Here is a 25,681-nt window from a genome sequence, read left to right on the forward strand (position 1 = left end):
GAATGCTGAGAATCAATTGCAAACTCACTGAACAGTTATGTCCCATGTGGCCCCCCTTATAGTCACTGACTAACTCAGAGTTAGAGATCTGAAAAGCAGGAAGTAGTGTTCTAGCTATTATGTTACACATCCAGTCACTCCAGCCTTTATACATTACATTTTTGGCTAACTAACCATATTAGAAACATTTTTTATTTTGCACAGCCTATCTATTTACCTAGTTTTTATTTTTACACAGTACTGTTCCGTTAATTTCCAGTATCCTAACTAAGGCATACAATAGTGCTTTATTAACACCGTGTGGGGGGGCATTGAAGAGAACTGGCTTCAAACCAGGAAAGGACAGTGACCGATAAAAGACATGTGAAAGTACAAAAAGTAGTCAGAACTCTGCAGAGAACCAAGCAAGACAAGACCAAAGAAAACTTACATGGATTCACAGAGACAATAGGGGCTGAATCTGAAGGCACCATCTTTGTTAGGTAGCCCAACACGCCACAAGGAATCAGCTCGGAGGTGGAGGAGGAAGTCAAAAACCTTTTACAGTAAAAAGAATACAGCATGTACACTTTGTATTACACCAATCAAATCTCACCTTGCATCAAAGAATCACTATATTGGCATACATACGGAACAACAGGGTTTCCCCCTTAAAGGAGAAGGAAAGGCTAAAATTAAGAAACCTTTATCAGAAAGGTCTATATAAATACACCAGTAAACCCTCAAAGTAATGCTGCTCTGAGTCCTCTGTCAAAAGAAACACAGCACTTCTTTACTTCTATTGTGTACTCATGGGCTTCTGTGTCAGACTTCCTGTTTTCAGCATAAACCTCCAGGGCTAGGGCTTGAGCATGCTCAGTTTGTTCCTCTCACTCCTCCTCTCCCTGCTGTAATCTGAGCCCAGAGCTATGAGTGAGCGGGTAGAGACTCAGGCAGGAAGTGATGTCACAGCAAGTTAATATGGCAGCTGCTATCCTAAACAAACAGAGAGCTTCTAGAGCTGTTTACTCAGGTATGGTAAAGCATTCTGCAGAATAAATACAGTGTTGCACTATTGTGGCTAATCTATTGGCAATAAACTGCTTGGTAGCTTTCCTTCTCCTTTAATATTCCTCCTCACCTGGAGGCGTATACTGGTAGCAATGGGCGAGTTGTACTTGTATTTGTAGTGAAGCTGGATATGATTGATCAGCATCTCATACACACGCATGGCATGACTAGCTGGCAGAATGTATAGCTTGGTCTGTGGAAGAGAGAATATTAATATCAGAAGAGTTAAATGTAATATTAGACAATATTGATATACAGGGCTTGCATATTCTGCTGAAATTTACAGAGATTATATTCTCATTCACATCAGTTCCTGCCGCAGTGAAGTTTACAATATAAGGTTCCTATCACAGTCACACATTACACTACAGATGAGGAGACCCAATAATAGTTATGCGGTAGCAAAAATAGTTTTTTTTATTAGGACATGTACCCATTTGGCACGAAACGAAACGTTAGGCTGTACATGTCCTAATAAAGATTTTTTTACTTTTGTAACTAACGCGTTTCGTGCCAAATGGGTACATGTCCTAATAAAAAAACTATTTTTGCTACTGCATTGCTATTATTGGGTCTCCTATCATCTATATTGTAATTTTTGAGCTTGCCTGCCCACTGAGGAGACCACAGTTTTATTACAATTATCATTCCTTAAGATTATGCGTTTTCATTTTACTTTAGGAATAGCTACACACCATAAATTTCCTTATTTCCTATTTGGGATGCACCGAATCCACTATTTGGGATTCGGCATATGCAAATTAGGGGCAGGAAAGGAAAAAGTGGAAAAAATTCTTCTTTTGTGACGAAAAGTCATGTGATTTCCCTACCTGCTCCTAATTTACTTATGCAAATTAGGATTCAGATTCAGTTCAGCCAGGCACAAGGTTTAGGGCGAATCCAAATCCTGCTGAAAAAGGCAGAATCCTGGATTCGGTGCATCCCTATTTCCTATCACATTCACACAATATTCAGTTTCATCAGGAGCCAATTAACCTGCCTGCATGTTTTTGGAGTTAGGGAGGAAATGCATGAAGTGCTTCTCAGCCAGCAACAAAAGGTGTGCTTGGGACCTACCTGTAGAATAACCATCAGCCCCAGAACAGATGTTTTCACATCTTCTAAAGAAGAAGAATCATGACCTGATTCTGGTGTAGACAAAGAACGGTTAACCACCTGAATTCAGAAACAATAAGTGGCTTTCAGGGAACACACATTGAAGAAATCAGATTACACACAAAATAATGAAAGTCTGACATTTCTTGCACAGTGCATATATCAATTACCTTCTCAATGATATCCATCAGACTGCTGAATTGGCAGGAGTGACAGCATTCAGCCAAGTCCACAAGTAGCTGTGTTGCGAGTTTTCGCACCTGATGGTCCTTATCCTCAGGTATATGGGCTAACTGGCACGTTACTACCTTCTCGATCAACTCGTCCTGAAAGCAAGTAGGTCTTGTAAAGTCAGACATCCGATTTACTAGTGCTGCACTGTACAGATTTTTGTTAAAATTTAATTGGAATGTGCCAGATCTATAATATATCTATTTAAGCCATAAAGATATATCATTTGGAAACATGAAGACGTTTGATTTTTGAGATTCATCATGCTCTGGCCCTTTAAGAACTCGATTTAGACTATTCACCACCTAAAACCTGCCGAATTGCTGTTTAAGTCAATGGGAGAGGTCCAGTGATCAATTTGGAGTTGTTTGCAGCTTTTTTTCTGGTTAAAAAAACCCCCCAAAATCTGTTTTTTTAAATTTGAATCGAATTCAATTCGATTTTTAGGGTTGATCTAATTCACCCGAGTTGTACAAATTTGATTTTATAAATAAAATTTGATTGGTCGAATTTCGAATTTATGGGAGTTTTTAAAAACTCACATGAATTCAAAATTTGACCTCTGATAAATGTGCCTCTAACTCTTTCTAAAGTAACTCATAGAAATATGGGATGAAACCAAACCTCGTAAAACTGTCGATTGATGCTCAGTGCAACAGACAGAACATCTAAGACCTTCATGCGTACAACACTGCGAGATTCATTCCTGAAAGACATTTAAAATTCTATTAAGCCATCATACATCATTAGCGACTTCATGTTAATGGTTGATCATTAAATGGCTGCTTAAAGGAGAAGGAAAGGCTAAAATTAAGTAAGGTCTATATAAATACACCAGTAAACTCTCAAAGTAATGCTGCTCTGAGTCCTCTGTCAAAAGAAACACAGCATTTCTTTCCTTCTCTTGTGTACTCATGGGCTTCTGTATCAGACTTCCTGTTTTCAGCTTAAACCTCCAGGGCTAGGGCTTGAGCATGCTCAGTTTGCTTCTCCCTCCTCCCGCCCCTGCTGTAATCTGAGCCCAGAATTATGAGTGAGCAGGGAGAGACTCGGGCAGGAAGTGCCAAGCTAATATGGTAGCTGCTATCTTAAAAAAACAGAGAGCTTCTAGAGTTGTTACTCAGGTATGGTAAATCATTCTGCAGAATAAATATAGTGTTAAAGATTTTATTATTGTGGCTAATCTATTGGCAATAAACTGCTTTGGTAGCTTTCCTTCTCCTTTAACCTGATCACTGATTTGCTGGTTTCGCATGGTTGATTTGGTAAGGAAATATGGTCAGAAGTTGAACAGATCAAAATCTAACAGGTCATTAACAGAGAGCTATGTTTGGCCAATTCTGTTTGGATGAGGGCTGTCTAGTTTCCATTCAGTAGGGCAGTTATTCACTATACATGTTTTTGGCCGGATTAAAATAAAGTGATACAATAAGGCCAGTGGAACTCAGGAGCACATCCAGCCCATGGACCTTCAGTAGGACAGCCCTAGTCTGAGTGTGCGCCACAGCTAATACTGTAGCCCCCACCGCAGTTAGGCAGGTTAAAATAGAGTTAAAAGGTTGAACTTGATGGATGTGTGTCTTTTTTTCAACCAAACTTACTGGGGCTCATTTATAGGCAGTGGGCAAATTTGCACCTGAGCAGTAACCCATAGCAACCAATCAGTGATTAGCTTTTTTTCAGCCAGCTGCAGGTTGAGCACTGAAAGCAATCATCTGATTGGTTGCCATGGGTTACTGCCCAGGTGAAAATTTGTGCCTTTTTTTAAATGAGCCCCACTATGTTACTAATGGGGTAATGGTACATGGGGCTATTTTTGGTGCTTGAATGTTGCATTTTTAGGTAGCCCAAAAAGCATCATTAAAGTGGCCAAGACTATCGATAATATCACTTGACAAACCTGACTTTCCGGCTAAAAGGATTTATTACAATGTTGACCTATTACATTTGAGGGTTGATTTTGACTAGATAAATAATTTTGCATCAGGTCAAGTTTATAGTCAAATCACTGTCCCCCCAATTGTATTAACATCTAAAGAAGCTAATGAAATAAGAAACGGTTTTCACCTGAAATATCTGTCCATTAGCTTCTGTAGGTTCATAACCCACCCTTCTTTACCAGGGTGAATGGACTGAGCTCTGTAGGTGATAAGGTTCACAACTGATGCCGTCTACAAGGAAAGACAAAATGAAGACAGATGAATATTCCAGGAGATGTTTTACAGGTTGAAACTAGGGTTAAGAAGCAGAGGCAAATAACTGTGGAACAAACATTTTGGTAAAAGTTGTGGGGAAACAGGAAATCGAGAACTGCCTTACGCTATTATAAAAATGACTACTAGGGGCATATTTATCAAGGGTCCAATTTCGAAGTGGAAAAAAAGTCGAAATTCGACCATTGAATTGAATACTTCGATATTCGAAGTAGAATTCGAAGGATTTTTAACATCCTACGATCGTACTCTGAAACGAACGATTCGAATGATTTAATCGTACGATCGAACGATGATACTTCGACTTCTAAAAACTTAGCCAAATGTTGGCTATATGTTCTAGGAGGTCCCCATAGGCCAACATAGCAATTCGGCAGGTTTAAGGTGGCGAAGTGTCGAAGTCGAAGGTTTTTAAAGAGAGAGTACTTCGATTATCGAATGGTTGAATAGTTTAAGTAATTTCACTTCGAATTGAAGTCGAAGTCAAATTTAGGCCTATTCGATGGTCAAAGTACCCAAAAAAAAATGAGAAATTCCAAGTTTTTAACTTCAAATATTCACTTCGAATTCACTTTGACCCTTGATAAATCTGCCCCCTAGTGTACTCACAAACTTTTAAAATGCTGCACTGGTGTTACAAAATTGACACCCTTATTTTGGGTGACGAGGCTTCTTGACCCAGCTGTGAATTATTTTTTCTAAAAAAATACTCAAAAGTTCTTCTCTATTTTAATTATGCCCGGTCTATTCATTATAAGATAGAGAAAATGGCGAGGTACTGCTTAGCTACTCCGTGGATGTTTGAATTGCAAGAACAGGGCACAATTTTAACAGATTCCACCCTGATGTTCCACAGCTACAAAGCAATTGCAGTGGTTTTTCAGACACGATCAGACATGGGAGGAGTATTGTTCTGAGCAAAAACATTTAAAGGATAAGTTAACCTTTAAAATAAGTGAATGTAAAATTGATGAGGGTACTATTCTAAGCACTTTTGTAATGTACATTTATTATTTTGTTTTTTTTCCAAGATATTAAGGGATACATGTACTGTTAATATGAATGAATTTTGTTACAACAGCGCCACCTGCTGATCAGTTTCTGACCTGTCTGACCACAACGTAGTCAAGGAAGTTGTCAGGAGAAAGAAAGAGGCTGCTGATGTTCTTCTGCTTAGGAAAAAACATTAGAAACCTTTCTCACATTTTCTCTAAGCAGAAGAACATCAGAGCAGCCTCTTTCTGTCTCCTGACAACTTCCTTGACTACTTGGTGGTCAGACTGGTGGGAAAATGACCAGCAGGTGGAGCTGTCGTAACAAAATTCATTCAAATTAACAGTACATATATCCCTTAATATCTTGGAATAAAAACAAAATAAATAATGTACATTGCAAAAGTTCTTAGAATAGCACTCTCATCAATTTTACATTCGCTTATTTTAAAGATTTACTTATCCTTTAAGATTCATCAACATCCAAGTGCTTTCCTTGCAGTTTTGACTATTGCAGGCTTTTCTTTTCAGAGGCCAAATCTTGAAGTCACTGTGATACTATAACAGTTCAAACTAATTGGACTCACGGGTCTTTCATCTGCCCCTTTTTCAAGCAGCTCGAAAAATCTCTCTTCATCTCCATGGAATTCGTTCAGTTTATAAAGTTCCTCTATGGTGGTCAGCAGTTTGTGCACCGCAGCCTTTAATTCTTGACTTCGCAGGACCTGACAAGATCAAGTGCCACATTGTTTACAAAACATGAATTTGACTGCTGTGTAGGTTTAGATGTCTATGTGCACATGCAACAGGAACCCTAACATTACATCTGCTGCCACCCTGTAGTGGCTGCATAATCTATTCCATATTTTAGCTTTATTAGATTTCTTTCTTGGAAGATTTAATAGCTGAGATATGATTACTAGTATGAATAAAACCTCATTAACAGACCTGACTGTGACTATAGGACAGGGGTGTCCAAAAGGTAGATTGGGATCAGAGGCGTCCACAGAAAATTTTCCAGGGGGGGGGCATGAGGGAACGCTTTTTAGGACATCATCAGGGGAAATCGTTATCCTGCAATCACTGTCCTAAGCCAGAGGAATGTGACATAGCAAGTTTTTTTACTCACCCATCCTCATAGGCAGTCGTCACACCTCGCTCCTCCCTCCTCAGCTCTTGCTCCTCACTCCTCCCTCCTCAGCCATCCATCCTGGGTACTCGCTCCTCCCTCCTCAGCTCTTGCTCCTCACTCCTCAGCCATCCATCCTGGGTACTCGCTTCTCCCTCCTCAGCCATCAGCTCTTGCTCCTCACTCCTCAAGGTGCACATATTCAGCCCTGCGCCCTGATTACAGTTATTTGTTTTTGGTGCGTTTTCTTTTTTATTTTGTTTTAACCTTCTGTTTTTTTTTCATGTGATGCCATTTCCTTTAGCCAATAGGTATTCCTGAGGAGCAAAATCTGACTGCTGAGGAGGGAGAAGCTAGGACCCAGGACAGATGGCTGAGTAGGGAGGAGTAAGAGCTGATGGCTGAGGAGGTTGGAGTAAGAGCTGACGGCTGAGGAGGGAGGAGCGAGGACCCAGGACGGAGGTGTGATGTCTTCCTTTGAGGATGGGTGAGTGAAAAAGCAGGTGACGTTACATAGTTATGTATATGTATGTAAATCGGGTTGAAAAAAGACAAAGGCCATCAAGTTCAACCCCTCCAAATTAAAACCCAATATCCACACACCCCTCCCTACTTTCACATACATTATATATACCCATATCTATACTAACTATAGAGCTTAGTATCACAATAGCCTTTGATATTATGTCTGTCCAAAAAATCATCCAAGTCCCTCTTATAGTCATTAACTGAATCAGCATCACAACATCACCCGGCAGTGCATTCCACAACCTCACTGTCCTGACTGTGAAGAACCCCCTACGTTGCTTCAAATGAAAGTTCTTTTCTTCTAGTCTGAAGGGGAGGCCTCTGGTACGGTGATCCACTTTATGGGTAAAAAGGTCCCCTGCTATTTGTCTATAATGTCCTCTAATGTACTTGTAAAGTGTAATCATGTCCCCTCGCAAGCGCCTTTTTTCCAGAGAAAATAACCCCAACCTTGACAGTCTCCCCTCATAATTTAACTCTTCCATCCCTCCCTCTTCGTTGCCGAACGACCGATTTTAGGGAAGTCCGACCAATCCTTCGAAATTATCGTGCGGTTAGTGGGATTCGAACGATCGTACATCTTACGATTTTTCGGCCGTCATCTGTCAGGAAATTGATCGGCCAGGTCAAAAAATCGTTGTCGGTCCCAGTGCAATCTATCTATGTTTGCAGGGCCAAGCAGGCAGCTCCCCTTTGTTTTCCTGGCAAATTGGTCTTTTTAGTTGATGGTAAATTATTACGATCGTTCCGAGAAGATCGTGGTCTCACGATCAGGATCTGATCTCAAAATCTATGGCCAGCTTTAAGCTGGCCATAGATGTTGAGATTTTTAAAAGATCAGATCCTGATCGTGAGACCACGATCTTCTCAGAACGATCGTGCGAATTGACCATCAACTAAAAAGACCAATTTGCCAGGAAAACAAAGGGGAGCTGCCTGCTTGGCCCTGCAAACATAGATAGATTGCACTGGGACCGACAAAGATTTTTTGACCTGGCCGATCAATTTCCTGACAGATGTCGCCCGAAAAATCGTAAGATGTACGATCATTCGAATCCCACTAACCGCACGATAATTTCGATGGATCGGTCGGGCTTCCCTAAAATCGGTCGTTCGGCAAGAAGAATCGTCGCGTCTATGGGGAGCTTTAGTCTCTGCACTCTCTCCAGCTCATTTATATCCCTCTTAAGGACTGGAGTCCAAAACTGCCCCCATACTCCAGATGAGGCCTCACCAGGGACCTATAAAGAGACATAATTATGTTTTCATCCCTTGAGTTAATGCCCTTTTTTATGCAAGACAGAACTTTATTTGCTTTAGTAGCCACAGAATGACACTGCCCAGAATTAGACAACTTGTTATCTACAAAGACCCCTAGATCTTTCTCATTTAAGGGAACTCCCAACACACTGCCATTTAGTGTATAACTTGCATTTATATTATTTTTGCCAAAGTGCATAACCTGCATTTATCAACATTGAACCTCATTTTCCAGTTTGCTGCCCAGTTTTCCAGTTTAGACAAATCACTTTGCAAAGTGGCAGCATCCTGCATGGAACCTATAGTTCTGCACAATTTAGTATCATCTGCAAAAATAGAAACAGTACTTTCAATGCCCACCTCCAGGTCATTAATAAACAAGTTGAAAAGCAAGGGACCTAATACAGAGCCCTGCGGTACTCCACTGACAACACTGGTCCAATTAGAAAATGTTCCATTTACCACTACTCTTTGTAGTCTATCTTTTAGCCAGTTCTCTATCCAGGTACAAATACTATATTCCAGGCCAACATTCCTTAACCAGTAACCTTCTGTGTGGCACTATATCAAATGCTTTAGCAAAGTATAAGTAAATCACTTCCACTGCCATCCCAGAATCTAGGTCCCTGCTTACCTTCTCATAAAAATTAATTAAGTTAGTCTGGCAAGATCTATTATGCATAAAACCATGCTGGCACAAACTCATAGTATTATGATTTGCTATAAAGTCCAGTATCTTATCCTTTATCTTCCCTTCAAAAAGTTTTCCTACCAATGACATCAGACTAACTGGCCTATAGTTTTGAGGCTGAGAACCGGTTCCTTTTTTTTTCTTTTGCTTTTTTTTTTGCATTGCATTTCTGGCATATGCGATCGCATACAGGACAGCGATTTCACCTGAGGATGTCCTAAAATGCGTTCCCAGGGTCTCCCCCGCTCACTCCTTCACACAATGAAGGCGCGTCCCCCCTTGCCCCTATGTGCAGACGTCCATGATTGGGATCTACCAGTAGACCTTTAGCTGGTGATCAGTAGATCTCAAGACACTGTCAACAAACAGCTTGTCTAAATCACCCTCCTATTTCATGTTTTTCATTCAGATATTTATTACTTTAAAATGTTAAAGTTACATAAGAAATAGTTGTAAATCCATATTTAAGTAATATTTTCCATGAAACAGAATGCCAACAATGCTTTTTTTAACATCAATAAAACTAGACCTCTCATTAGTAAAGTATGGGCACTCTTGCTATAGGAGATACCTTCTAGTAGCACCCGCTGCTGATTTGCTTGCAGCAATTGCTTTGATGCATAAACATGATCAGGGCAAGGTAAAATGTACTCAGGGGCTTAAACTAGGGACGACCGAATACACTATTTGAGATTCAGCCAAATCCCCGAATCCTTGATGAAAAATTTGGCCGAATACCAAACCGAATCCTAATTTGCATATACAAATTAAGGTCAGGGAAGGAAAAAGTGAAAAAAATATCTTCTTTGTGACAAAAAGTCATATGATTACCCTACCCGCCCCTAATTTACATATGCAAATTAGGATTAAGATTCGGTTCGGCCAGGCACAAGGATTCGGCCGAATCCGAATCCTGCTGAAAAAGGGCGAAACACGAATCAAATCCTGGATTCAGTGCATCCCTACCTTAAACAGGCTTTAAATGGCCTAAAATTTTAGAGTAGCTACCATTTGCAATGAACTTTTCTAAAGCAAAATCTGTGTAGTCAGTGTGATAACAACAGTACAGCAGACCCAGTGACCACTGGGGGGCCCAGACCGGTTGCTGGGTCCACTGTCCACACCAACTCTTTCTGGTACTGAGCATCGCCTTGAGCATGGGGAGGGGGTGAGTGCTTTTGGCAAATGTAGTTGCTTAGGTTCTAATTGTGGGGGACGTCACATTTATTTCTTGGGGAGGCAAGTTACGCTACTGTGTGTAGTTTACGTAACAAAAAATATTTACAGCAAACACACCAGGTTTAGTCATTTTTACAAAGTACCTGAAGCTGCTGGAATAAGCGCTCGATTATATCCAGGAGGACATCCCACGTGGCAGCCTGCACATCCTTGCCGTACTTTTTGATTAGCCGCGTCACAGACAAAACAATCTCGTAGGAGACCACAGCATCGTTACAGTTCATAGCCTGATCGAGAAAACAGAAAGTGTATTTAATATAATTGATCATGGAAAATTAAAACAGCAAAATAATTAAATACATCAGGATGATTATTGTTCCAAACCAAATGATCATGAAGACCCACAAAGAAAGGGAACTTAGATTGTAAATTCCACTGGGCCAGGGATTGATGCAAATGATATATAATCCCTGTAAAGCATTACAGAATATGTTGGCAATATACAAATAAAGGGTAATAACAACCAACAGATACCAATTCAAAAATAAAAAGCCGTGTAAAAAAAAATTCGTGATTTCTTTTTATAAAATTGGACTTTTAAAAAAATCCCGAATTTTTCGGAATTTAATAAACCCCGACGATGGAAAAGTCAGAATCTGAAAATCCGGCATCTCAGACCTGTTGAGGTTGCATAAAAGTCAATGGGAGAAGTCCCAATGATTCTTTGATGTGCGCTGGGTTTCGTGCATTCCCCCAAAGTTTCTGGGTGGAAATTCAGATAAAAATCGTGAAAAATCGGATTGAAAAATCCGAATTGGATTTTTTGCCGCAAAGCAAATTTTCGGGAAAATGTAATAATAAATAAGCGTAAAAAGCCAGATTGGATTTGTTTGGAGTTTGTAGCAGAAAATATTGAGATAAATTCGGACTTTGATAAATAACCCCCTTAGTGTGACATGGGCATAACTAAAATGTGCTGATTCCCATCCCCCTATTCTTGGGAGGTGCTCAGTAAAATTTTCTGAAGAGTGGCGCAATTCATTGAATCCTGGGGTAACATTACCTTCAGGAAAGAAGGGAGAACAGATATTGGCGAGTTCTTCAGACAGAACAGCCTGTGAGCTCCCCAGAGACCCATTCCGACAAAGAACACAGCTCCTCTCAGCACAGGGGCATCTTCCATATGGACTCTACAAAATAATCAATTCAGGATTTCACAATAGAAGCACGTTTATCTAGAACACGATTTGTCTCTGCCATATGGCAGAAAAGACCTTTCCCCAAATACACTCGCTTGATTATTTCTAATGCAAGACCCAAGACAACATCATAGGGTTTCACATTTATCCCCAACAAAGACCCAGAGGTCAAAAACCAGTAACAACCAATCAGATGCTTCCATTCATAATTTAATTTGCTCTACACCAGTAAATGCTACCGGCTGATTGGTTGCTGTGGATTCAATTGCCTGGCATAAACCTTGTTATTACATTTATCACTTTAAACTTTTACGTGTTACATACCTATCCTCCATTATACGGCTCATAGTATAAATGGCGCTGTGACCTAGATGGGTGCCCAGCAGGTTACGCATCAGCTGCAAAGAAAGAAAAAAAAAACAAATACATAACCTAAGGCAAAATCATAAATAACAATCGGACACCGCATTTCTGATTGACAAACCTTCCAGCATGGTTCACACAGCTCCTTAACATTTATTGTGCGGCACAGGGTTATAACAAATATGGGTATACTCTCCGACGGAAGGCAGTTATAGCAGACCACTGCATCCAGAACCTTCAAGGATACCTTCAAAGATAAACAAATCTTAGTTCTGGTCAGAGACATACAAGGAATATGGAATATGAACAGAAGAGGGCCTAGATAGAAAATTAGTAATCAAAAGTAGCAATAACAATAAATGTGTAGCCTTACAGAGCATTTGTTTTTAGATGGGGTCAGTGACCCCCTTTTAAAGGAGAAGGAAAGGCTAAAATTAAGTAAGTTTTATCAGAAAGGTCTATATAAATACACCACTAAACCCTCAAAGTAAAGCTGCTCTGAGTCCTCTGTCAAAAGAAACACAGCATTTCTTTCCTTTTATTGTGTACTCATGGGCTTCCTGTTTTCAGCATAAACCTCCAGGGCAGGGCTTGAGCATGCTCAGTTTGCTCCTCTCCCCCTCCCTCCTCCCATCCCTGCTGTAATCTGAGCTCAGAGCTGTAAGTGAGCAGGGAGAGACTCGGGTAGGAAGTGATGTCACACCAAGCTAATATGGCAGCTTCTATCCTAAACAAAAAGAGACAGTGTCTAGAGCTGTTTACTGAGGTATGGTAAAGCATTCTGCAGAATAAATATAGCATTCTAGCTTGCACTGTTGTGGATAATCTGTTGGCAATAAACTGTCTTGGAGCTTTCCTTCTCCTTTAAAAGCTGGAAAGAGTCAGAAGTAAGAGGAAACAAATTAAAAAACTATAAGAAATAAATAATGGAGACCAGTTGAAAAATTGCTTAGAACTGGCCATTCTATAACATACTAAAAGTTAATGTAAAGGTGAACCTCCACTTTCTGGAGACGTGAAAGTGTTTCAGGCCCAATGAACCAGTAAGATGCTATAACTTATAACTTATAATGTACTGTAGCACAGATATGTTTATCTATGGAACTATTTCCTGATATGTGACTGTGTGCATTAGGTAGCACACAGTGACATTTCATTATGCAGTAATTTCGGAAAACAGTAAAACATTCAAACTCTATAAATTGTTAATAAGTGAGATGATTTAGTTCTATACTGACCTCAATGTCATAAGGAGATGTAGTACGATTACAGAGGAGGCATATCATCCTAATAACAAGAGAAAAGAAATGTTTAATTTTCCAAAAACTTTATGGGGGGAGAGGAATCATGCATTTTTTTATTATAAAATTAGATTGTGTACTTACTGCACCGTAGGAGCAATAAAGTGTTCCAAATAACAGCTATTGAACTTAACCAGGTTAACCAAAACATGCAAGAAATCCGGAGTCAAACCAATATCCATCCACCGGAGGACAAAGGCAGCTAAAGAGAGATCAACAGCAGTGTTACCAGTGTGGACATTGGAGTCATTCATTAAAAATAGAGGATAGCAAATGGATATAAAGGTCCATGGGCCAGTGGTTTCTGTAAGCTAGTGCTTTAACTTAAAGGGATACTGTCATGGGAAAAAAATTTTTTTTCAAGATGAATCAGTTAATAGTGCTGCTCCAGCAGAATTCTGCACTGAAATCCATTTCTCAAAAGAGCAAACAGATTTTTTTATATTCAATTTTGAAATCTGACATGGGGCTAGACATTTTGTCAAATTCCCAGCTGCCCCTGGTCATGTGACTTGTGCCTGCACTTTAGGAGAGAAATGCTTTCTGGCAGGCTGCTGTTTTTCCTTTTCAATGTAACTGAATGTGTCTCAGTGGGACATGGGTTTTTACTATTGAGTGTTGTTCTTAGATCTACCAGGCAGCTGTTATCTTGTGTTAGGGAGCTGCTATCTGGTTACCTTCCCATTGTTCTTTTGTTTGGCTGCTGGGGGGGAAATGGGAGGGGGTGATATCACTCCAACTTGCAGTACAGCAGTAAAGAGTGATTGAAGTTTATCAGAGCACAAGTCACATGACTTGGGGCAGCTGGGAAATTGACAAAATGTCTAGCCCCATGTCAGATTTCAAAATTGAATATAAAAAAAATGTTTGCCCTTTTGAGAAATGGATTTCAGTGCAGAATTCTGCTGGAGCAGCACTATTAACTGATTCATTTTGAAAAAAAAAATTTTCCCCATGACAGTATCCCATTAAGTGCTGGGTATAATGCAAAATTCCATACTCCTAACCTTTCATATGAGGGCACAAATACCTAAACACCAATAAATATAGTTACCTACCTCATTCTGTGCATGCCCCTTGCTTTATTAAATTATTATCAAACATTACCAAAATCAGCTGATCAGAATATGATTGACTGCCATTCTAGTCTATAAAGTAATAGGGCCCAGCACACCCTATCCAGAAGAAGGCACAAATGAAATGCCTGATCTGAAGAAGTCTCCAGTTTGCCTTAAAAGGGAAAAAGTCCTTGCTGGATTTTTCAAAACCTTTTATTTTGTTACTTGCTTAGAAGGCATCTAACAAATTCTTGAAACAATCGAATGTATCGGTCGACACCTTTATTCAGCATTATAGACCAGCTTTTCATAAAATAAACTTACCAAGCTCTTCCTCTAGATATGCAATTTCTCTCCCATTGTCCGTCAGAGCTTTAAAAACTTCTAGCCGCTCTGCAACGTCCTCATTTGAAGGATAATCTTTTATGATTTGGAAAAAATAGGCACGAAGGACACCAAGTTTTTCACCCTGAGGAAAATAACACCCAAGATTCATAAAAATTGCTCAACTGAACAGAATTGCGAAGAGAGGTATGCCCCACATCTGCACTTTTTTTTGCAGGATTCTGCTAAAACGAATAAAGAAGAAAAGAGTTGGTGAGCACACGATCAGTAGCGTTACTTGAGGGGGCGGGCCCTGGTGCGTGACGTGCAGCCGGGCCCCGCCCCCTCCGTTCGGCCGCATTTGGCCACATTTGTCAGTGGCGCGTGAGCTGCCGGGGGGCCCTGAGGGGGTGTGGGCCCTGGCACGCTCGCACCCCCTGCTCCTCCGGTAGTTCCGCCACTGCACACAATCTCATAAAATAAAAAACACCTTTTATTATATGATTAACACCTTTTGAGCCTATGATTAAAGGGTGTTCCCAAAACACGTTAGGTGTCCATTACACAGCAACCACTTGTTTTTAATGATATAATAAATGGTGTTTTTTATTTTATGAGACCGTGTGCCCACCAATTCTTTTTTCTCTATTGGTTTTGGCTTATTGCGGTTGGAGGAGCCCTGCATGAGTTGAGACACACTGAACTCTCAATCATCCCTTTTAAATACAGTAACAGAGAGCAGAGGTGAGTCTGTATTGCATTGCAAAGATTCTGCTTAATTTCTGAGAATTTAGCCAAACCTGAACAACAATTTTTTTTGCGACTGATGCAATTCTTTTATTTTTTTCAAATTGAAATATTCAGATTTGAGTTTGGATTGTTTCTGGATTCAGGCTAATCTTTAGAGGATGATTCCGTATCTGGCTGGATTCAATTTTAAATGATTCAGTACATTCATGGTAAACACTGTTGTGTAGAATTACCTGCCCCAAAATAATGGCCTTCAATAAGTGCAGAACGTGAAATCGACCTTCTGCAGGCTGTTCAGGCTGTAGCAAGTCGCAAACTGCTTGGCATATTGCTTCTACTGCATGCTGCGAGGATGAGAGAAAAAAAGTGGCACATAGGGAATGTAAAATACACAGATACATTCATTTCTTACCATTGGTCCCTACAGCTTAGTTATTGTAAAAGATGATTGGATTTGCTTAGCCATACTTATAATGTATTTAATTCTATAAAGGGAATAAAAGCAGGCAGTTTGCTTGGGTCTAGTGATTTACAGTAGTTGTGTCTTTACTGGAACAAACTAAAATATTTTGAGCATATTAGATACTCAAGTTTTCCTAACCTTAAAGGGATCCTGTCATCGGAAAACATGTTTTTATCATAATGAATCAATTAATAGTGCTACTCCAGCAGAATTCTGCACTGAAATCCATTTCTCAAAAGAGCAAACAGATTTTTTTATATTCAATTTTGAAATCTGACATGGGGCTAGACATATTGTCATTTCCCAGCTGCCCCTGGTCATGTGACTTGTGCCTGCACTTTAGGAGAGAAATGCTTTCTGGCTGGCTGCTTTTTTTCCTTCTCAATGTAACAGAATGTGTCCCAGTGGGACCTGGATTTTACTATTGAGTGCTGTTCTTAGATCTACCAGGCAGCTGTTATCTTGTGTTAGGGAGCTGCTATCTGGTTACCTTCCCATTGTTCTTTTGTTTGGCTGCTGGGGGGGAAAGGGAGGGGTGATATCACTAAAACTTGCAGTACAGCAGTAAAGAGTGATTGAAGTTTATCAGAGCACAAGTCACATGACTTGGGGCAGCTGGGAAATTGACAATATGTCTAGCCCCATGTCAGATTTCAAATTGAATATAAAAAAAATCTGTTTGCTCTTTTGAGAAATGGATTTCAGTGCAGAATTCTGCCCCCAGCAGCCAAACAAAAGAACAATGGGAAGGTAACCAGATAGCAGCTCCCTAACACAAGATAACAGCTGCCTGGTAGATATAAGAACAACACTCAATAGTAAAAACCCATGTCCCACTGAGACACATTCAGTTACATTGAGAAGGAAAAACAGCAGCCTGCCAGAACGCATTTTTCTCCTAAAGTGCAGGCACAAGTCACATGACTTGGGGCAGCTGGGAAATTGACAAAATGTCTAGCCCCATGTCAGATTTCAAAATTGAATATAAAAAAAATCTGTTTGCTCTTTTGAGAAATGGATTTCAGTGCAGAATTCTGCTGGAGTAGCACTATTAACTGATGTGTTTTGAAAAAAATGTGTTTTCCGATGACAGGATCCCTTTAATGACTTTGGCCTGTATTTCAAGCCAGCAGCATACGGAGAAGCAAAGTCTTATCCTACATCATAAATTATCTAGTTCAAAAAGAGAAAAAAGGTGATAATCACAACCCCCCAGGACCAGGGGCACATAAATACCCACAGTTCTACTATTAAATAACTTACTCTAAGTGCAAACCTTTGCTATGAAAAAGTAGGTTAGTGCCTCCCTGAATAAGAGAAATTCAGGTTGTGACCAGCACCATGTGACTTCCACATGTACAGCTACTTATTTTCTCGAGATTCTACAAATATGAGTGTAGAGTGTGCCAATAAATCTGCCCCTAAATGTGAGATTGCATAGGGACCCTTGGGCATATTATTTACTAGCAGTGCTAAAGTGCAGAGTTCATACGTACCTCTTCTAATTTTTTTGTCTTTGCGAGCTCACAGACCTGATTAATTGCACGCAGGCGAACGTGGAGAGCAGACTCAGCGCTCAGTTCCTGTAGAAAAGCAAAGCCTTCAATTAAAACTATTTAGAATCTAAAAGAACCAGGTCTGTAGAAATTAAAGGGATACTGGCATGGGAAAACATTTTTTTTAGTTAATAGTGCTGCTCCAGCAGACTTCTGCACTGAAATCCGTTTTTCAAAAGAGCAAACAGATTTTTTTATATTCAGTTTTGAAATCTGACATGGGGCTAGACATATTGTCAGTTTCCCAGGTGCCCCCAGTCATGTGACTTGAGCTCTGATAAACTTCAATCACTCTTTACTGCTGCACTGCAAGTTGGAGTGATATCACCCCCCTCCCTTTTCTCCCCAGCAGCCCAACAACAGAACATTGGAAAGGTAACCAGATAGCAGCTCCCTAACACAAGATAGCAGCTCCCTAACACAAGATAGCTGCCTGGTAGATCTAAAAACAACACTCAATAGTAAAATCCAAGTCCCACTGAGACTGATTCCGTTACATTAAAGTGATACTGTCATGGGAATCACTTGCTGCTCCAGCAGAATTCTGCACTGAAATCCATTTCTCAAAAGAGCAAAAAGATTTTTTTATATTCAATTTTGAAATCTGACATGGGGCTAGACATTTTGTCAATTTCCCAGCTGCCCCTGGTCATGTGACTTGGGGGGGAAAAGGGAGGGGGGTGATATCACTCCAACTTGCAGTACAGCAGTAAAGAGTGATTGAAGTTTATCAGAGCACAAGTCACATGACGTGGGGCAGCTGGGAAATTGACAATATGTCTAGCCCCATGTCAGATTTCAAAATTGAATATAAAAAAATCTTTTTGCTCTTTTGAGAAATGTATTTCAGTGCAGAATTCTGCTGGAGCAGCACTATTAACTGATTCATTCTGAAAAAAATGTTTTTTCCCATGACAGTATTCCTTTAAGTAGGAGAAATAACAGCCTGCCAGAAAGTAGTTCCATCCTAAAGTGCAGGCACAAGTCACATGACTGGGGCAGCTGGGAAACTGACAATATGTCTAGCCCCATGATCAGATTTCAAAATTAAATTTTTAAAAAAAATCTGTTTGCTCTTTTGAGAATTGGACTTCAGTGCAGAATTTTGCTGGAGCAGCACTATTAACTGAAGTGTTTTGAAAAAAAACATGTTTTACCATGACAGTATCCCTTTAACAAGCAGAACTGTTGGGGAGAGGTGTTCGTTTAGCCACAATGTAGCAGCCCTGCTATGGTCGGAGACCAACTTATAAAGTAAGAACTTCATAAGACCCTGATGTTATAAACTACAACTCCTTGTACCGTGCCAAAGCCATCGGGGGGGGACGACAATCTCTAGGGTCATCTGTCGTGCCCTTATAATTCCCTCTTGTTATTACACATAGCCATACCTTATTACAATCCAGTTGGCACTTTATTGAAAAAAAAACAAAAAAAACCCCCAAACAAACAGATTTAATAACAGCAAATAAATCCCAAAGAAATATCTATTATAATCAGTGTTGTTCCTGCAGATTATTTCAACAACTGAATGGGATTGAAATCACTAAGAGGTAATTTTTTTACGACTTGGAGGTTATTTAAAGGAAAACTATACCCCCCAAACAATGTAGGTCTCTATAAAAAGATATTGCATAAAACAGCTCATATGTAAAACCCTGCTTCATGTAAATAAACCATTTTCATAATAATATACTTTTTTTAGTAGTATGTGCCATTGGGTAATCATAAATAGAAAATTGCCATTTAAAAAACATAAGGGAAGCCCCCTGGGATCATAGGATTCACTGTGAACACAAAGATACCAACAACCCATACATATTAGGTCACATGAGCCAATTAACAGACAGAGTTCTGTCTTTTGCGTCCAAACTTCTTCCTGTTACAGTTAGAGCTGCAGTATTTCTGGTCAGGTGATCTCTGAGGCAGCACACAGACCATCACAAAATGGTGGCTCAAGGCAAGAGATGTAAAAGGGAAATATTTACTTGAATATATATACCAGTTTGGTAAGATTCTTTAATATGTCACTTAATATGATATAAACTATCTATTGCTCAAGTATTCATTTTGGGGGTATAGTTTTCCTTTAAGAAAAAATTTAAATGGCTAATATTCTATAGAATGGTTCCGACCCGAAAATTCTAATTGTGTTCGAATTGTACGAATCAAGTTTTTCTCCAGAAAAAAAAACTTGAATGTCAGGAAGGCTATTAACATCTCCAAATGGCTCAACGGACCTCTGCCATTGACTTGTACATGAACTCGGCAGCTTTTAGGTGGTAAACATATATTCGAATTAGGACTGTTTCCATGGTCGCGGTGTGCTAAATCTCACATTTTAATTTACATTCGAATAGGGGGATTAAAATTTCAATGTGTGGATTTTGAAAATTGAAAATTAGAATTTACTATTCGACCCTTGATAAATCTTCCCCTTAGGAAGCTAGCAAACAGGCAGATTCGGGGGAGACGAAAAATCGACTGCGGCAATGCACTCGCGGCGTTTCGATTTCCGCCCAAAGTTTCCTCGTGAGGCAACTTCGGAAATCGAAGCGCCGCAAGTGCATTGCGCCGTCGATTTTTAATTTTATCAAGCGGCAGGCAGGAGGAAGGCATTTCGGGGAGATTGTCCCCCCAAAGAAGAGGTGATTAGTCGGCAGGCGACTAAATCTCCCCAAATCTGCCCGTGTACTTAAACCCTTAAAGGAACAGTTCAGTGTGAAAATAAAAACTGTGTAAATAAGACTGTGCAAAATAAGAAATGTTTCTAATATAGTCAGTTAGCCAAAAATTTAATGTATAAAGGCTGGAGTGACTGGATGTCTAACATAATAGCCAGAATCCAACTTCCTGCTTTTCAGCTCTATAACTCTGAGTTAGTCAGTGACTATAAGGGAGGCCACATGGGACATAACTATTCAGTGAGTTTGCAATTGATCCTCAGCATTCAGCTCAGATTCAAAAGCAACAGATATAACCCATGTGCCCCCCCCCCCAAGTCTCTGATTAGTTACTGCCTGGTCACCAGGGTAACCAGTCAGTGTAAACCAAGAGAGCTGAAAAGCAGGAAGTAGTGATCTGACTGACATGTTATACATCAAATCACTCCAGCCTTTATACATTACATTTTTGGCTAACTAACTATATTAGACACATTTTTTATTTTGCACAGCCTATCTATTTACCCAGTTTTTATTTTTACACTGAACAATTCCTTTAATGTGCCCTTAGCATCTGGGCTGGGACCAAGTGTATCCCCACTAACTGTCATGCCAAAAAATAAAAATGACCTTCATTAATTCTGCAGTAATGACACATTCCGGATGCTTCCACTCTGAAGGCTTGGCTTTCCCTCGTGTAGGTCCCAGTCCCAATAACATTTTAACTTTTTCCTTCAGTCCAGGATCTCTACCCGTCTGCTTGGCCATTGTTACGGCAACGAGTCCGTCTGTAGAAGTGAAAACACGACTATTAGTAACATCACTATCACTTTTAGTTGGATCCTTGATTTAAATTGCAAACCTGGTAAACTAACCACACGTCTATGACTTCTCCATGAAGAGTGTACTTTCTGTTCTGCTGGATGATAGAACTGAATAAGCCTCTGTTACACAAGGAGGAAGCACATGGTAGATTGTGTTTTGCTCTAATGCCCATGTGCATCCTCTTATCTGTCATTGCTCAGAGCCTGTGACACAGAGAAAACCACTTGCTGGCACGCTACACAAAAGAAAGCATGCTCTGCAAGGAATGATGATCTATGGTAAATTTAAAATTAGCAAAATGAAAATATATGGTTTGGGGACTTTCCTATTGACTTTCTTATATTCCACTCCATTATTATTATTAAAGTGGACCTGGCACCCAGACATAAAAATCTGTATAATAAAAGTCCTTTTCAAATTAAGCATGAAATCCAATTTCTATTTTTCATTAAAGTATTCATAGCTGTTGTGTGCTCATTTAAAAATCTCAGCTGTCAATCAAATATTGTCTGTGTAAGGTACCACTGGGCGCAGTTAAGCCTTCGCCTGTGCACAGGCGCAGGGGTGTACTGGGTTCTGTGCATTCTCGGCGCTTGTTGCCTGTGCGCGCGTCTTTGCGCGGGCGCGCGTGACCGGTTATGCGGACGCCACGATAAGACGCGGACGCGTAATGTTTGACGCTCAGCGTCATCACGCTGCGCCCTAACGCTTTGGCGCCAAAATAGTCCCTTTAAATAGGCGTCTGTGGAAACAAACAGTGCTTGGTTATTTCCTTGCTTGTGATTCCCACTTGCTTGTGATTTGACTTGCTTGATATTCTGATTTTCTGTGTTTGACCTTGGCCCGTTCCTGACTGACTGTTGATCTCTGCCTGCCTACCAACCTCTGCCTGCTTCCGACTACGCTTGCCTTCAGCCTGCCTACCGACCTCTGCCTGCTTCTGACTACGCCTGCCTGCAGTCCTTCTGAGGACTTCAGCCTGTCAATCTCTCCACTGAAGTTCAATTCGATTGGCTGTTACACTTAAGCAGTTTTAACTGCTTGAACTCTTCTAGTAATTGGCTCTAACACTCCTGACAGTCTGCCCCTCCTCTATGCCTTGGGCATAGAGGCGGGGCAGACAATTACTTTCACTTTCCATTCAGCACTTTCTAGATATCGCTGCTCTCCCCACATTCCCCCAGTTCTCTTCACCATTTAATTGTGTAACCAGGGCATGGGGATGAACATCAGGTCCCCCATTTGGGTGCACAAACAAGATTCTGAGATGATCCAAGGCTTGCCTAAGGGCAAGGCCAGACGTGGCCACATGCGACCGTCAACATGCGTTTTTCAGGACGTAGGATTCTTTTCCCAACATGCACTTCTCATTGTTCTCATTGAGAATTTGGACGCCATATTTAAAGGGATACTGTCACGGGAAAATTTTTTTTTTTCAAAATGAATCAGTTAATAGTGCTGCTCCAGCAGAATTCTGCACTGAAATCCATTTCTCAAAAGAGCAAACAGATTTTTTTATATTCAATTTTGAAACCTGACATGGGGCTAGACATTTTGCCAATTTCCCAGCTGCCCCCTGGTCATGTGACTCACTTTAGGAGAGAAATGCTTTCTGGCAGGCTGCTGTTTTTCCTTCTCAATGTAAAAGCTTTCCTGACATTCAAGTTTTTTGAGAAAAAACAGAGAAAAAAAACAACTCGAGTTTAGTCTAATTTGATTCGAGTTTTCGGGTCGGTAATATTAGTTCGAATTTTAGATGTTGGAGTTTTTTTCTTAAATAATATACAATTCGACTTTCGAGGTCATTCAAATTGAAAAAAAAATCTCTTATTTAATTATTATTATAATAATTGCATCTTGCAAAGTTGTTGAGAACTATGTTTTTTTATAAGGCAAAACATTATCTGTTTATATACAAAACATTATTTGACTTCTGCAACATTGTTTTAAAAGTAACAAGCAGGATAAGCAAATGCTGCTTTCAATAACAATTGTTTTTTACTTACAACTTCAAAGAGAACTGAACATTTTTAATAAACGTATATGGGAAAGTTGCTTGGAATGATGTTTTCTTTTACAAGTGTGGGATCCTTTATCCAGAAACCCGTTATCTAGAATGGTCCGAATTACGGAAATGCTGTCTCCCATAGACTGCATTTTATCATTTTTATATAGTTTAAAAATTATTTCCTTTTTCTCTGTAATAATAAAACAGTAGCTTGTACTTGATTCCAACTAAGATATAATTAATCCTTATTGGAAGCAAAACCAGCCTATTGGGTTTATTTTATGTTTACATGATTTTCTAGTAGACTTAAGGTATGAAGATCCAAATTACAGAAAGATCCGTTATCCAGAAAACCCCAGGTCCCGCGCATTCTGGATAATAGGTCCCATATCTGTTTTAGGCACATTTTTATTTTCAGGTTGACTTGTAATTGTTCAGCCTAGCCCATCCAAAATTTATAGATTGAGCCAAATCCAAATTCTTTGTAAATCTACTTCTTGGTTACCCCCCTCTTGAATAAGTGAGTAGCAATATATTCACATATTCCTATGCATTAAGGTATACAATGATCAAGGCATACAGTGCACCTCCAGATACTGCCCCCCCCCAATTCTGTTTAAAGGGCTCGTTCTCCTGCAATTTAACTTTTAGTATGATGTAGAGAGTGATATTCTGAGACAATTTGCAATTAGTTTTCATTTTTTATTATTTGTGGTTTTTTATTTATTATTTAGCTTTTTATTCAGCAGCTCTCTAGTTTGCAGTTTCAGCAATCAGGTTGCTAGGGTCCAAATTCACCTAGCAACCATACATTGATTTAAATAAGAGACTGGAATATGAATAGGAGAGGACCTGGACAGAAAGATGAATAATAAAAAGAGGCAGTAACAATAAATTTGTAGCCTTACAGAGCATTTGTTTTTATAGACAGGGTCAGTGACCCCCAGTTGTAAGCTGGAAAGAGTCTGAAGAAGGCGGCAAATAATTATAAATACAATAAAATAGAGAAAAAATGGAGGCCATTTTAAAAGTTGCTCAGAATTAGCCATTGTACAACATACTAAAAGTTAACTTAAAGGTGAAGCACCCCATTTAATGTCAGGTTTACTATTTGAACAAGGTTTCCATTCATCTCTGTGTGACGTGTTAATGAGGCAGAAAATGTAGTGCGTTGCCCAATAGTTTCTAGGGGTGCCCAAAATGTAGATGGGGATCTACCAGTAGACCTTTAGCTGGTGATCAGTAGATCTCAAGACACTGTCAACAAACTTGACTAAATTGACCTTCTGTTTTATTCTTTTCATTTAGATATTTATTCTGTGAAAGCTTCATAAGAAATAGTTGTTTTTTTTTGTTAAAATATAGTAATATAAATGATCTTATAAGTCAATATAATATTTGAGTAATATTTTCCATGGAACAGAATGAAAACAGTGATATTATGGATAGGGATGCACCGAATCCACTTTTTTGGATTCGGCCGAACCCCCGAATCCTTTGCGAAAGATTCGGCCGAATGCCGAACCAAATCCGAATTTGCATATGCAAATTAGGGGTGGGAAATGGAAAACATTTTTTACTTCCTTGTTTTGTGACAAAAGGTCACGTGATTTCCCTCCCCCCTAATTTAAATATGCATATTTGGATCTGGTTCGGCCAGGCAGAAGGATTCGGCCGAATCCTGGTAAAAAGGCCGAATCCTGCCCGATTCCCGAAACGAATCCTGGATTTGGTGCATCCTTAATTATGGAGGTAGATCATAATGGGACAACATCATTTAAAGTAGACCCCACATTACTAAAGTATGGGCACTCCTGCTTTAAAGGAACAGTTCAGTGTAAAAATAAAAACTGGGTAAATAAATAGGCTGTGCAAAATAAAAAAATGTTTCTAATATAGTTAGTTAGGCAAAAATGTGATGTATAAAGGCTGGAGTGACTGGATGTCTAACATAATAGCCAGAACACTACTTCCTGCTTTTCAGCTCTCTAACTCTGAGTTAGTCAGTGACTATAAGGGGGGCCACATGGGACATAACTGTTCAGTGAGTTTGTAATTGATCCTCAGCATTCAGCTCAGATTCAAAAGCAACAGTTATGACTCGTATTTCCCCCCCCCCTCAAATCTCTGATTGGTTACTGCCTGGCAACCAATCAGAGGAAACTAAGAGAAGTAATGTTCTGTTCTGTTAGACATCCAGTCACTCCAGCCTTTATACATTACATTTTTGACTGACTAACTATATTAGACACATTTTATATTTTGCACAATCTATTTACCCAGTTTTTTATTTTTACACTGAACTGTTCCTTTAAAGGAAAGAGAGAATGTCAGAATGAAGCAGAGAGTTTTGGGAAAGGCATGAGAAGTTACTGAGGTGCCAGTTTTACGTCACAGCTGCCAAGCAATGCCGCCACACAACAGGCTACACCAGGAATCCCCTATTGGCTGCAGACTGACAGAGTTTATTAAACTGGGCCGTACTTGTCAGACGCTGGTGCCAGAGAGCAACAGAACCAGGGCTGTTTATCAGTCTGTTTATGACACAGAGCCAATGGCAAACACTTTACTGTAGGACAGGACTGGCTGAGGCTTATCAAATAAATCCCTTCTTACCCGTCACTGGGCCCAGTCCTAGCCGGCCCTCCTCCTTGTCACCACTACCGAACAACAACTTCACCCATGCCCAGCACTCTTTTCACTTCGGGTCCTCGGCTTTCTGGGCCTCCTTAGCCCCGCCCCTTCACCTCAAGCCCCGCCTGTCGCACTGTCAATCACATGC

The 25,681-nt window shown here is 39.9% G+C and overlaps 1 protein-coding gene across 3 annotated transcripts in view; it reads right to left on the bottom strand.

Annotated features, from left to right (window-relative positions):
* tsc2.S (TSC complex subunit 2 S homeolog) overlaps positions 1 to 25,665 on the bottom strand; it is a 66,974-nt gene extending 41,309 nt beyond the window's left edge. For all 3 annotated transcript variants that reach the window (XM_041578004.1, XM_041578003.1, XM_041578005.1), the window contains exons 1-18: positions 25,516 to 25,665; positions 20,697 to 20,854; positions 17,344 to 17,430; positions 15,618 to 15,728; positions 14,635 to 14,779; positions 13,337 to 13,454; positions 13,190 to 13,238; positions 12,073 to 12,198; positions 11,913 to 11,986; positions 11,453 to 11,579; positions 10,533 to 10,676; positions 6,190 to 6,327; positions 4,465 to 4,568; positions 3,022 to 3,103; positions 2,337 to 2,492; positions 2,128 to 2,226; positions 1,121 to 1,243; positions 431 to 537 (exon numbers count right to left, since the gene is read on the bottom strand). In XM_041578004.1, coding sequence (XP_041433938.1) covers positions 431 to 537; positions 1,121 to 1,243; positions 2,128 to 2,226; positions 2,337 to 2,492; positions 3,022 to 3,103; positions 4,465 to 4,568; positions 6,190 to 6,327; positions 10,533 to 10,676; positions 11,453 to 11,579; positions 11,913 to 11,986; positions 12,073 to 12,198; positions 13,190 to 13,238; positions 13,337 to 13,454; positions 14,635 to 14,779; positions 15,618 to 15,728; positions 17,344 to 17,430; positions 20,697 to 20,834 — 1,928 coding nt within the window. In that variant the 5' untranslated portion in view covers positions 20,835 to 20,854; positions 25,516 to 25,665. The remainder of the gene's footprint in view (positions 1 to 430; positions 538 to 1,120; positions 1,244 to 2,127; positions 2,227 to 2,336; positions 2,493 to 3,021; positions 3,104 to 4,464; positions 4,569 to 6,189; positions 6,328 to 10,532; positions 10,677 to 11,452; positions 11,580 to 11,912; positions 11,987 to 12,072; positions 12,199 to 13,189; positions 13,239 to 13,336; positions 13,455 to 14,634; positions 14,780 to 15,617; positions 15,729 to 17,343; positions 17,431 to 20,696; positions 20,855 to 25,515) is intronic.
* Positions 25,666 to 25,681: the final 16 nt, after the last annotated feature.

The sequence above is a fragment of the Xenopus laevis genome, chromosome 9_10S (assembly GCF_017654675.1).
Source record: "Xenopus laevis strain J_2021 chromosome 9_10S, Xenopus_laevis_v10.1, whole genome shotgun sequence".
NCBI classification, from domain to species: Eukaryota; Metazoa; Chordata; class Amphibia; order Anura; family Pipidae; genus Xenopus; species Xenopus laevis.